This window comes from Athene noctua, chromosome 9 (assembly GCF_965140245.1).
Source record: "Athene noctua chromosome 9, bAthNoc1.hap1.1, whole genome shotgun sequence".
Lineage (NCBI taxonomy): Eukaryota > Metazoa > Chordata > Aves > Strigiformes > Strigidae > Athene > Athene noctua.
The window spans coordinates 25,136,950-25,149,064 of NC_134045.1; the positions used below are offsets into that span (position 1 = coordinate 25,136,950).

The 12,115-nt window shown below is 45.2% G+C and overlaps 1 protein-coding gene across 3 annotated transcripts in view; it reads right to left on the minus strand.

Annotated features, from left to right (window-relative positions):
* Positions 1–10,514, minus strand: part of ZCCHC14 (zinc finger CCHC-type containing 14) — a 55,771-nt gene extending 45,257 nt beyond the window's left edge. For all 3 annotated transcript variants that reach the window (XR_012634189.1, XR_012634188.1, XM_074913159.1), the window contains exon 1: positions 9,504–10,514. Coding sequence is in view for 1 of the 3 variants with exons in the window: in XM_074913159.1 (XP_074769260.1) it covers positions 9,504–10,067 (564 nt within the window). In the remaining 2 variants the exon portion in view is untranslated. The remainder of the gene's footprint in view (positions 1–9,503) is intronic.
* Between the last annotated feature and the right edge of the window lie 1,601 nt (positions 10,515–12,115).

Below are 12,115 nucleotides of genomic sequence, written 5' to 3' on the forward strand. Positions count from 1 at the left end.
TTGCTTCAACAGGTGGTGTTTCTCTTGCAGCCACTGTACCTGAAGTGGCTCTGCCACTACCCAAGACCGTGGAAGTTGATATGGAAAAAGGTAAATCTGTGAAGCCAGATTCAGTAATTGTTAGCTTTGCTCCCCAGAGACAGTGCCTAACATTTAATATAGCAAAGTTTTTCATAAAAATAACAGGACTGATAGAAGTCAAACAATGCGGTAAGAATTTTACCGAAACAGCAATTATATGTTCCTTTTAAAAATAACTAAACAGAACACAGAAAATACATGGTTTAATAGCAAAGTATTTGCTGACTTAAGTTTGAAGTGAAGCCAATACTAAAAATCAACATAGCTTACCACCTAAATTGTAACATGACTTATAATTTAAGGAAACAATGATATAGGATCCGAGGGAACAAAATACTGACTTCTATACCTAGTTAGACATGAAGTTTAGGTCATGCATTACGCAGGAAAAGTGAACAAAATACAAAAGCAAGGAGTCACTTAAGTGAGATACTAGGGCTACAGCTAAAAGCCACACAAACACATTCTCACATTTACTACACAGGAAAACTTTTCCACGTGATGTTTAGTTTTCAAAAGTGGCCAGTGATATACTGGGAAAGTCCCACACATAAATGCTTCTGCCAATGCTTTCTTTGGATGTCTCCATTAACAGAGGGTTTTTCATAATCATAAACTGATCGCCATGCTTGAGACTGATGCAGATAACATGTAAGAGTGCACCCAGGAATTAGAGACCTGAAGTCTTGGGGGAGAAAAAAAAACCCAGTCAACTCCATTCGCTCCTGCCAGTTTCATATTAGTGAGTATTAACAGGAGCTTATTTTGATGTTAACACCAGGGTCTTTAACAAAGTGCAATCCTGTTTGCAAAAATGCTCCAACAGAAGGTTGATGGCAAGGATACAGCCCTTGCATGCTTAGGCAGATAAGCTGCTATTTCCCAGCACAGAGGCATAACTCAGGTTCCCAAATAAATTTTTAAAAATGCACTGTTAACACTCAGATGTCATTCTACTGATGCATGAGATTTGTTGCTCTTGGTTTTGGCTCAGATTTAGCCTACTGAACAATGCAGGGACCTGAAACTCAAAATCTACTGAGACTACAAAACCAGGAGGAGCAAGACTGAGCAAAGGTCTTCCTTTTAGGAGCAACAAGCCATTAGTTTGCCCAGCTGCTTGTGAAACCATAGCCTCGGGCACCAGTTCTGCATATGCAAATACCTGACTGTTCTCCCTCTAGGAGAACAAAATTAAAAACTACTACTTTGGAGGATTTGGGCTCTTCCACAAGGATGTTTAAGGAACAGTCAAACACACCCAACTTTTCACATATCTAGTGATGCCCTCAACACTGCTCCACACTTAGATTTACACGTGTTTAGTTCCTTTCTTGGATTGGGACATGAATGGAACTGGAAGTGTTTGGTTTGGGCTAGAAATTCATGCAGTTCCAACAGCCAGAGTCTAGCAAAAAAAAAAAAAAAAAAAAGGTGTAAGCACCAGGTGAAATCAAGTCAGGTGTGTCCGCATTTCTACACAGCTACAAAAGGTCCCACACTTACTCTCATAGGAAGTTGGTAAAAAGGTATCCATCTTTGAACGCAAAGTGTGAAGAGGCAATTCACAGTGAAATGGGATAATAGATCAGATGCTTTTGTCCTGTGAGACTATTACTGGAATGAAATGGGGCATGCAGTACTTAAATGCTACGGGACAATCACACACCTGCTACAAGGCTCCATTGTAAATTCAGTGGAGCAGATGGATCAAAAAAGTCTAGGTTGTATTTTACAGACTAATTTCCACTAAAAATCCTTTGGTTAAACAATTGTGAATACTATGTTAATACTAGGAACATAAATCTACCACAAAGTAACTGGACTTTAATTACATTGTGCTGCGTGTTTGCCATTCAAAACGGTCAAAAGAGGCATTTGAAAACACCTGGCAGCTCTCCTTTGTGTAAAGATGTGCACTCACCCCACCCGCCAAACAAGTGAAGCTGCACTCTGCAAAGAAGTTCCAGAATTCTTTAATATTAGCTAATGCAGTGTTTTCTGCCACCACTACAGTCTCCAACAGTTAACCATAGGAGCGTGCCAACCAGGCAGAATACGTGGGATTTCCCGCTGAAGAGATACACTGAGTTAAAGTTTGAAACATAAAGTGAAAAACTCTTTATGAAAGGCAACAACAACAAAAAAACCCCCAACAAGTATTGATAGAATGCTACAAAATAACAGACTGTTTCACCTGATCTTCCACGATTTACTACAGCTTACTGGACAAGCTGCAACCAGTTTACTCGCCCTGTGCTAATTCAATGCACTTTCATTCTAGATTTCTGGTGCATCAGGCATATTTCAGAAAAAGACAGACGACAAGAAAGATACTTTCTTTTTCCTTCAAAACAAAACAAAAAATCAAATCTGAATTTTACAAACCAATCATTAAAAAACCCTCAAAATCAAACCAGGTAACTGCTTCTAACTAGACCTTGAAAGAGATGTTAATGCTCTATATCCCAGCACTGATGTACAACTATGTCCCCGTTTCTTCACCTGAATGGTACCAAAGGCTAAAAGTGTAGCCACCAGAAGGGAAGATTACCTTCCCAAGAGAACTCAAAGTGTTGCATGGTCCTATCTGCTATACAAGCGTCAGCCCTTAATAACATCTGCCTTTACAACCTTAATAATATGTTGGCTTTAGAGCTACCATACTTACATTGCCAGCCTACAGGTGGGAAATTGCCCCCAGGGTGCCAGTACATACATTTGGGAGGTAAAAGGATAGTCAAAGAAGCAATTCTAAAATCTGCTTAAGTATATTCCCAGCCATGATATCGTAAGCCTTTCTCTGGTAGAATGGTTCATTGCCACTCTGGTCTCTTCTGCAACAGTTCACATATTAACAAGGTTGGCAGAAGTTATCTGACAAGTCACAAATTCACTGAATTGTATTTCTCCCTCCTCCCCCTCCTCAATATCCATTAAGTAATGGCTTTAGCATAATAAAACTACTTGTGGGGGGGGGGGAAAAAAAGACACTGAAAAATAATTTGTAATAGGCATGAAAAATGTTCACTTTCACTATTTATCATCATGACTTGGCAGGTCTTTAATTAAAATTAGGATCTCACTCTTAAGTAATTGATCTTATTACTTCTGGATCACTTCAGTTATTTACAAAAATCCTGAAACCCTACACTGGCCAGAACACCTGTTAAGAAGTTTATCCCTTCCACTGCTTATTATTGGATCATCTTACCAATGGGACCAAAGGAAAAATTCTATTTTAGCATAAGATACAAACAAGGAATTTCAATGTCTGCTCATTGCAAAACCCATACAAAGAAACATAGATCTGGACCATAACAACATCTCTTTACTAGATTTAATACTCATTTCAAATCTAAATAGGGAACAAGTTCAATTCAACTTGCTTCAATTCTTTTGATGAAGAATAAAGTCAGATTCTAGTTTAAGTGTGACAATGGTTCTCATTTCTACAGAGAAATCAGATCTAGCACTTCTATAATAAGATTCTGTGTATTCACAGAAACTCTTATCTATATTCTTGGGTATAACATTCCTGTACTTGCCTCTTTTTTTAGGCAAAAAAGGACTCGAGTAAGTAGTAAAATGGACACTGCAGTATTTGCATATAGAATATGACTATACACGTCCCTTTACCAGGGCACACTTAAGAGAAAAGTATGACAGGTACTGCAGCACTGAGAAGTCCATAGGAAAATCAGAGCTCTACCCTGCAAAAAGAGGCAGTGCTGTATCTAAAACGCAGCTAAAAGACGACAGGATCTCAGTTTTAGCAATTCAAACATTTAAAAATAAATAAAGCTAAACCAAATGGTTAAATACTTCCAAACAAGGATGCTGTTCAGTACCTTTGAAGTTAGACACTGGAATGCTTGTTAGGCGTGGTTAACTACTGCTGGCTCTGCTTTTCCAAGCAGGATCTGCATACTGCTTGGGCAGATTCAACTAAAACAGTTTGAAGTCTGGTACAGTTCAAAATGTTCAATACCTCACAATGGGCATTTTTATTCCGGAAGAGATGAGACCTCCTTCAATGTTGCTTAACTGACAACTAACAGTTACAAGGTAATTAGTAGGAAAAAAAAAAAAAAAGGGAGTAAATTTAAAAAGTGAAGTGGAACACGCTCTTACAACAAAAACTTCATTCAGCCTGTGCAAAAAATGGGAAAACAGCTCACGGAAAAAACAACATCATTATTAGCTCAACGCAAATTTTTTGGCTGCTCTGTCCCTGATGTTTGGATGTACAGTTCATATCCCCAGCAAACTAATTTAGGTTCTTAAATCCAAGTTCATCACGTAACATATGATTAGGCAAAGTGACTTTGGTGGTCTTTAATACTGTTACTACACAAGACCATTGTCTTCCGAGGATTCCTTTATACGTTAAGCTCATTTCTGGCAATATTGCATGTTTGAGACTGAACCATTTTATCACAGTCACAAAAACTTTTGAACAAGAATATCAATAAGAAATGAGCCAGAACTCAAAGCCTCACATTTCTTAACTGGAACACCAAGAGGCATGTGTAATCCATGTTGCCTCAAGTACCCAGAATACTGAAAGGACACACAAAGATTGGCACATGTCACCAGCTGGAAGCTATGAGACCTGCCCCTACAGCTCCTGAGGTTAGTTTCATGTGTTTTTGAAAATGAGATCATTCCTGAGATAGCAACTACTGATAGCAGTGAGTAAACACCTCTAATCCTAGCTAGCAACTGCTATTAACATGGTAATCTACTCAAGCTATGAAATACCTTCAATGGGTTAGGAGGCTAAAAATTAGTTTTTTCAGGATTTATTCTATCCCTACTAGTATAAAAGCTATATATAAAGCTAGCATGAAAGCCATAAAAGCAGCTGAGACAGATCCCTTAATAGCTAGATTGCTTGCTCTGTGAAGACTTAAGGACTCAGTTTCAACCCAACAAGTAATAGTTTTTCCAACTGATCATTCCACAGATGAAATAATCTCTGAATATTTCTGAATATGGCATATGTAACTGCCATTGCCTGTAGGAAATGGTGCAGAAAGGTGAAGGTATTTGAAATGGAACCCTCTGAACAACAGCTCTACACAGCTCCCAGTACATAGTCTTTAGTTATTTCTAAGTTTTAGATGAGCCTATGGAATTAGCACGGGTGAAAAATAGCATCTTATGCTATAAACTTGAAATAGCCATTGGTGCAATATTTGGAAGCTGACTAGGGCAAGAGCCCTTTTTCCCATTCACAAGATATCAACCTGAAACAGCCACATAACTACAGTGTCACTGACTCTTATTTCCTTTCAGCTGCAAACAAACTGTAGTCAGACCTACTATTTATGACCCTGGTTCTGCAGCTGAAGCCACAACCAGATCATGGCAGTAAGTGCACTGCAGAGCTCCTGTCACAGCCAGCTAGCAGAGCAGGCACTCAGCAGCCAAAGCATTATCTTATCTCCCTGATTTTACAGAATGATCTCAATGAGTAGATGAAACAACTCCAAGAAAGACAAGGCGACAGATTCATGAATAACTTCTCCTCTGGTTCTGGAAGTTATGTCCTCGGCGTTACTAACGCATGTAGACTTCTTGATAGGAGAATTTAGCCCATGCAGAGATTCATATCATCACGTCTAGATGAGAGCCAGTATCCCAGTAGGTCCTGGTATGTCATTGTCTCCAAGACATAAGGTTCTGTAAAGTCAGCATCACTACAGAATAGACAAAACCATTCAGATTTCACCTGTAGCAAGAAGAGATGTGTGTTGTGTCGGACACAACAGAAGTCTGAATGGGTGGCTCAGGATGCTGGGAGACAGTTTTGAGGCATTTTTCCCTTCTCTGTGGGTCACCGATTCTGCAGTGGCAATTTGCCTATCAAAGCACCCGGATGTGTACATGCACAGCAGGAGACATTTGGCTACTGGTGTTCCTGTGCCCCGATGCTTCCAGCTCCCACTCTCGGGTTTGCAGCTCTACACGCTGTCCATCATCACAAAAACGAGCCTTCAGATGCTAGGCTCTAAGTGCTGGCCAGGAAACCATTCTACCTCCTTTGTGACAGAGGTATAAAAGCTGAATAGGCATCTGAAGGTGCAAACCCAGCCTGAAAAACTTGGTTGCATCATTTCTAGTTAAAAATAAGACGATTATGGTTAATCCCAGGCATAAAAGTTTTTAAAGAGCTAATTCTTCAGATACATACCTGGGTTTCATTTGAGGACAATTTGCACAGGTTTCAATTTTTAAAACCCACACAACCACCGGAGATTTTATGCCCACAAGCAAGAAGTTTGAAGCATCCCTGACTCAATTCCTGCAAACATTGGCACCATTCAAAACCGGAAGAAAATACAGGACAAGACAAGGGGCAGAAATTACCATCTTTACAGAGACTAAAACAATAGCCTGCTGTAGAGAGGGCAGCGCTCTCCCTACCTAGGACAAGGAAACTTAATGTTCATTTTGCACTACCAAGTAGAAACCATGAATCTAATAATTACTGACCTACTTAAAGCCACCCACAGCCACCTTTCCCTGTAAAGATTCATATAATCCAAGAATAATCTCGAAAAGCACAAATTAAAGCAAAAATATATGGGTAGCTGTTTTGAGCCTCCTTGTAATCAGCAGTTGCAGCAGAGAGTGAAAGACAACAGCAAAAAGCAGCGGCTCGCATCACTAACCAACTTTAAATGTGTTCACCTACCCAAAGCAACTTGAATCATGAAAGGTTTACAGCAATTTTTATCGACTCTTCACTATGATACATAATTTATTTTTAAGAGATTTTGCTGTGAGATGTGAAAGAGAGAGGAGATGGAAACAGGACTGCAAGCTCCAATCCTCTGGAAAAAAGTTGTAGCTAATATCAAGTTGGGTCATATTTTAATAGGACTAAGCAGAAGCAGCACATTTCCATTTGTTTCTGCAAAGAGAACAAAGAGCACCATTCAACTTTTCCGTTGCATCTCCATGAATAAAGTTAAATGTAAATGATCAGAAATTGTAACAGACCTCCAGTAATACACAAAAACAGGTAGTCGCAGAAGTGTTAGTCCCCATTCCCACACTCGGCACAAGGGGAAGGCTGAAGGATAACTAGCCGTGCTCACAAAGAGCTTCCTATTTGCATGCCATTACACATCCACGCCATTCCAGCTCCCAAAAGTTTCTCAGGACCTCAAACGGTGACCACTTCCCCAGCTCATTTTCCTAAGGATGAGCTCAAAGAGGTTTGACACTTGAGAATTTAGGAGCGGCACTCATACAGTTCAACACACAGCGCTGACTTCAAGTACCAGCTTCATGTAGCTCAAGCTGTAGTAAAGCAACAAGAGTGATGAGAAAATGCTGGCTCTGGGGAAGAAATTCTCTTCCAATTCTAAAGAGGATGAAGAGCGCGGGACTCTTGGCAGGCAGCAGCCCAGCGCAGCTCACTTTCTCTTGACATCTGCATTGTTTTTTTCTAGGTGATGTTACAACACAAGTATTGTCACAACATAACTTGGTAACATCACAAGATTGAGCTCCACAGTGCTGGAATTTATTTGTGCATATTTAAACAGTGCTGAATGGAGAAGGACATTGTTTTTTCCACTTGCTTCATCCAACTCCTGTTTTAAGCCAACTGCTCACTCTAAAAGTAGCAAAATGACCCAGCTATCAAGATTGAAAAAATTTAACAATCTTAAAGGAAATTTGCATCCGCTCAAACAAAACACATATTCAAGAGACTCTGAAAGCCAAGTCACCTTTTTGTTCCCTCTCAACTATTCTGTACCAAGCCACTGGTATTCTTCAATGACAATTTCTTAAAAAAAAAAAATAAAAATATGAAGAGACAAACCTTCAATGAGTTCAGAAGAAAAAAAGCCAAACTGGCTGTCCCGTACGCCTTATTGCTGGCCTGAAAAATGGTAGGAATGGCTTCTCCGTCCATCTTAGATTGACATAAATAGTGCTGGAGTTTTTGAGCTACGTAAATCGTGCACTATTTGTGAAGCTCTGAAAGCACGCTCTAAAAAATGTTCCTGCCTGCATAATTTTATCTTTTTTTCGCTTGTCTTATTTTGGGAAAACTCGTGTATGATTTACAGTCTTTCCTTTCAAACCTAGGGTCCATGCCTCTTTTGAATAAGGGAAGTTGCAAGCAGTTAAATATCTGAAAGGAAACCTTTTCTGGTTTTAATTATACCCTTCTACATTCTGTGTGAAATATTCTTTCCATCTATATTTTATTCACGTAGAGCTTTAAACTGAATAAAGAAGCATTCCCATACCACGTTCTTTCCCCTTAAAACAAAATGTCAGGAACAAGCACTGTTTGAAGACATAGGAAGAGAAGATTAAGAGAAACACTAAGTTTAATAATACTCGTCTTAATTTTACAATTAAAGCGGCGGTATTCAAAGAAACACGAAATTGGAAGGAAATTTGTATCTGGGGGAAGACCGAGCATAGATTTCTGTCTTGGTCTGAAATTCAATGCTTAACTTAATGAAATCTGTACTGAGCCCTCAGGAACAGCTTTATTTAGGATACTACTCCAACACAGGGACTTTCACAGCCTTTAGGTATACACCATCTTTCCCAATAGAAGGGGAAGGTTGTCACTCGCTGACTGAGCCCGTACATCCTCAAAAGCTACAGCCTGTTAACTGAACACACGCACCCACTTAACTGGTACTTAGTTTGAACTTTCAAGCAGGTTAAATTCAGTCAAGAAGACTGTTTGACTCCCTAATTTGTAGCAGGCTAAGAGCACTTAAGCAGTCAGTAACATATCTAATTACTAACAGCACCTCTTAAAATGTTACCGTCTAGCTTAATTGCTGGCAATTGAATGAACGAACAGCAAGTTAATGACGGTGAACCACTGACACCAAGATCAATACCCGAGAGATTCAGGGTGGCAGGCAACCACAACCTTTCTTTCAGTATCAGAAACTCAAATTGTTTGCCATCACATTCGTCTGTACAAAACCCAGACTCACCAAGATGCCTTTGCCACTGGACAGCTACTCCCAAAGCTGATCCTCCTTTCCAACTTCTTCCAGAGAAACTTTTAAACAGATCCTTGTTCTCGAATCTAGAGGTACTACATGCTTGTTTCCCCTACTAAATCACTGTCTTCCACGCCACTGGCAGGACCGTCCCCTCAGCAGATGTACCGCCAGAAGCAATCAGTTGAGCTTTATACTGCTGCCTGTTGATGAGTTTCTGAACCCCCTTCTCGTTTAAAATCCACGAGCCCGCAAAACTCTTTTTGCCCTCAGTTGACCATCCCCATCGTCAACCAAGCAAGTGATCTCTGCCAGCCATCACCAGGATGCCCGTGCTAAACGAAAGGTTTAAAATCACTGCTGAAGGCACGACCCAGCGCCCTACAGCAGTGCCATTATGGGGTGCAAAAGCAGGATACCCACCTTATGGCAGCCAGGATAGGTTGCCATGGTGTTGAGGGTAGAGGTGCTGGGATTCTTGCTGGTGCTGGCCATGATATTCTGGATCTGGGTGAGCTCTTGCCTCAGCACCTGTTTCTGGTGGAAGCTGAAAGCTGGGTGGTTGGATGCCATCGTGAAGAGCAACAGGAACTCGTCCCCTGTGCGGCCCTCATTGAGTTGTAGCCCGTAGTTGTTGATGACCGAATCGATGTGGGTGAGGGTACGGAAGAGGACCCCGGCCGCCTCTCGGTGGGCAGAGCCGAGCAGGGCGAGAGAGACCAAAAGTTTGCTGCGCACCACCTCGTCCGTCAGGTTGGTGAGGCTCCCCAGGTCGGCGGGGTTGTTGGCCTTGATTTCGGAGTCGCGCAGGGAGTGGTAGTCCTTGCGGGCCAGGTCCTCCAGGCAGGCGCCGAGGAAGCGCAGCTCCAGCGGGATGCAGAGGTCCAGGAGGCCGCAGAGGAACTCCACACGCTGCGGGGAGGGCAGCTCGGAGAACCAGCGGTACACGCCGTCCCGCTGCAGCCGCGGGCACCGCTTCTCCACCATGGTGCTTCGCCGACCCCCGGCCCGCAGGGAGCACACCCGGGGGGGGGCGGGGGCAGCGGCGGCGAGGGCGGGCGGCAGCGCCCCGAGGGGAGCCCGCAAGGCCGGCGCCCCGACACCCCCCAAGCGGCCCCCGCCGCGCTCCCGCCCCCCCGGCAAACCCGCCCCCCGGGGGGCGAGGGCGCCCGGCGGCGAGGAGCGCGGGGGGCAACCCCCGGCGGCGGGCAGGGCCGGGCCGGGCCCCCCCCGAGGGTGGCCGCGGGGGGAGCAGGCCCGAGCGCCGAGGCGCGGCCTGGCCGCGGGGTCCCCGCCCGGTAAGGGCCCGGCGGCCCCGAGCAGGCCTCTGCGCTCCCGCGTCCTCCCTCACGGGGCGGCTCCTTCTCTCAGCCGGGCGCCGGCTGCCTCCATCCTCCGCGCAAGCCCGTCCCGCCGCGCTGGGCCCCGCCGCCGGAGCCGCCCCGCCGCCGCCGCCACAACCGCGGGAAATAATCCCTCGCTGGAAAGCAGCGAGCAGGCGGAGGGGGACGGGCGCTCCGCGCGCGCAGCGCCGTTCCGCGGCGGAGGGATCCCGCGGTGAGCAGTCCCCGCCGGGAGCGGAGCGGGAGGGGGAGAGAGAGCGAGAGGAAGGAGCGACGGAGCCTTCACTCCCGGCCTGACCCCGCGGCGGGCCACACCCACCGCCCCGCTGATTGGCCGAGCCGGCTACTCGCACCCGGGGATTGGCTACCAGAACGCTCTCCCCGCCCCCTTCCTCGCGCAGAGAAGCGGGAGCGAGGGGGCTTGTCAATCGCCAGCTTTTCGCCCCCTTTAATCCCTCCCCTGGCGCTGATTGGTCGAAAGGGCGCTTAAATAAGGGAGGGGCGGGAACAGCCGCCTTTTGTGTGCGGCCGGCGGCGGTGGCGGGCGGCGGCGTCGCCCTGAGGCGGGCGGGGGGTCGCTGTTGGGCGGTCTCGGGGCTTTCACCGCCTGTGGGGGCCAGGCCTGAGGCAGCGCCCGCCCTCGGGGCTCAGCCGTGCCTTGCCCTGCTCTCGGCTGACCCCGCAGAGGGGCCCTGGTGGTTCGTTTGGGCCTGGGGCTCCTGTCCTCGCCCCTCCCTCAGCACCGGGGTTGTGCCTGTGGCCTGGCCATTGCCAGCACGGGGAGGGGCCTGGGGGCACTGTCCTGGCTGCTTTTCCAAGTCGGGTTTAACCAGGCTTCGTTCCCTCCTTCATGGTAGGTGCGCTTGCAGCCTCTCCACTGACTCAAAGAGCGCTGCCCACAGTGTGGTACTTTTTTCCTGTCAAAGTCATCTTCATTTCAGCCACGAGGAGCCACACGGAATAGAAGGCATGGCTACGGTGCCGATTTTCCTTGGTCGCTGTCTTAGCGCAGCAAAGAGCCTCGAGGATGGAGGTGCAGAGGGGTGCAGAATGTCACGAACTCCTGCTGGGTGCGTGATGCCAAAATCCCGATAAAGCACCAGCGCGTTTGCCGGAGCAGCCTCACCAAACCAACCCGACTCGCTCTGCAGTCAAAGCCAATTTGGCAGTTGACTTCAGATTGTCTTTAAATGCAGTGTGGAAACAAAAGAAACACTAAAGGCCTCTTAATATGGTAATTTCTTCCCCCCTCCCCATTCCCACTCCGTTCTAAACCGGGATTCTGGCTGACGGCAATGTAGCAATGCACATTTTAAAGCAGCTTTATCGTCTTCAGATTTGCCTACGGATGGCATCCAGCAACCGAGAGGCGGGCACATAATTTCTTTTCTTCATAATGTTTTTCCATGGGACTCGGCTGTACGTCTGTTGTAGCCAGTAGCCAGACTGCGCATCAGCTAGATAAATGATACGGGTGGAGATCTTTAAGTGGAGCAGGCCAGGAATAAAATTTTTAAATGCAGCCCCAGGCAGGCAAAGGATGATTCCAGACTTGATTTTTATGTGATTGTAATCTTCTTGGAAGACGACCGTGTGTTTTATTTTAGCAAGTGCAATATTGCTGCAACGCAGATAAACAAAAGAGCTAACGTTGATGTTTTTACAAGCGTGATTGCATTTTGTCTTGAGTTG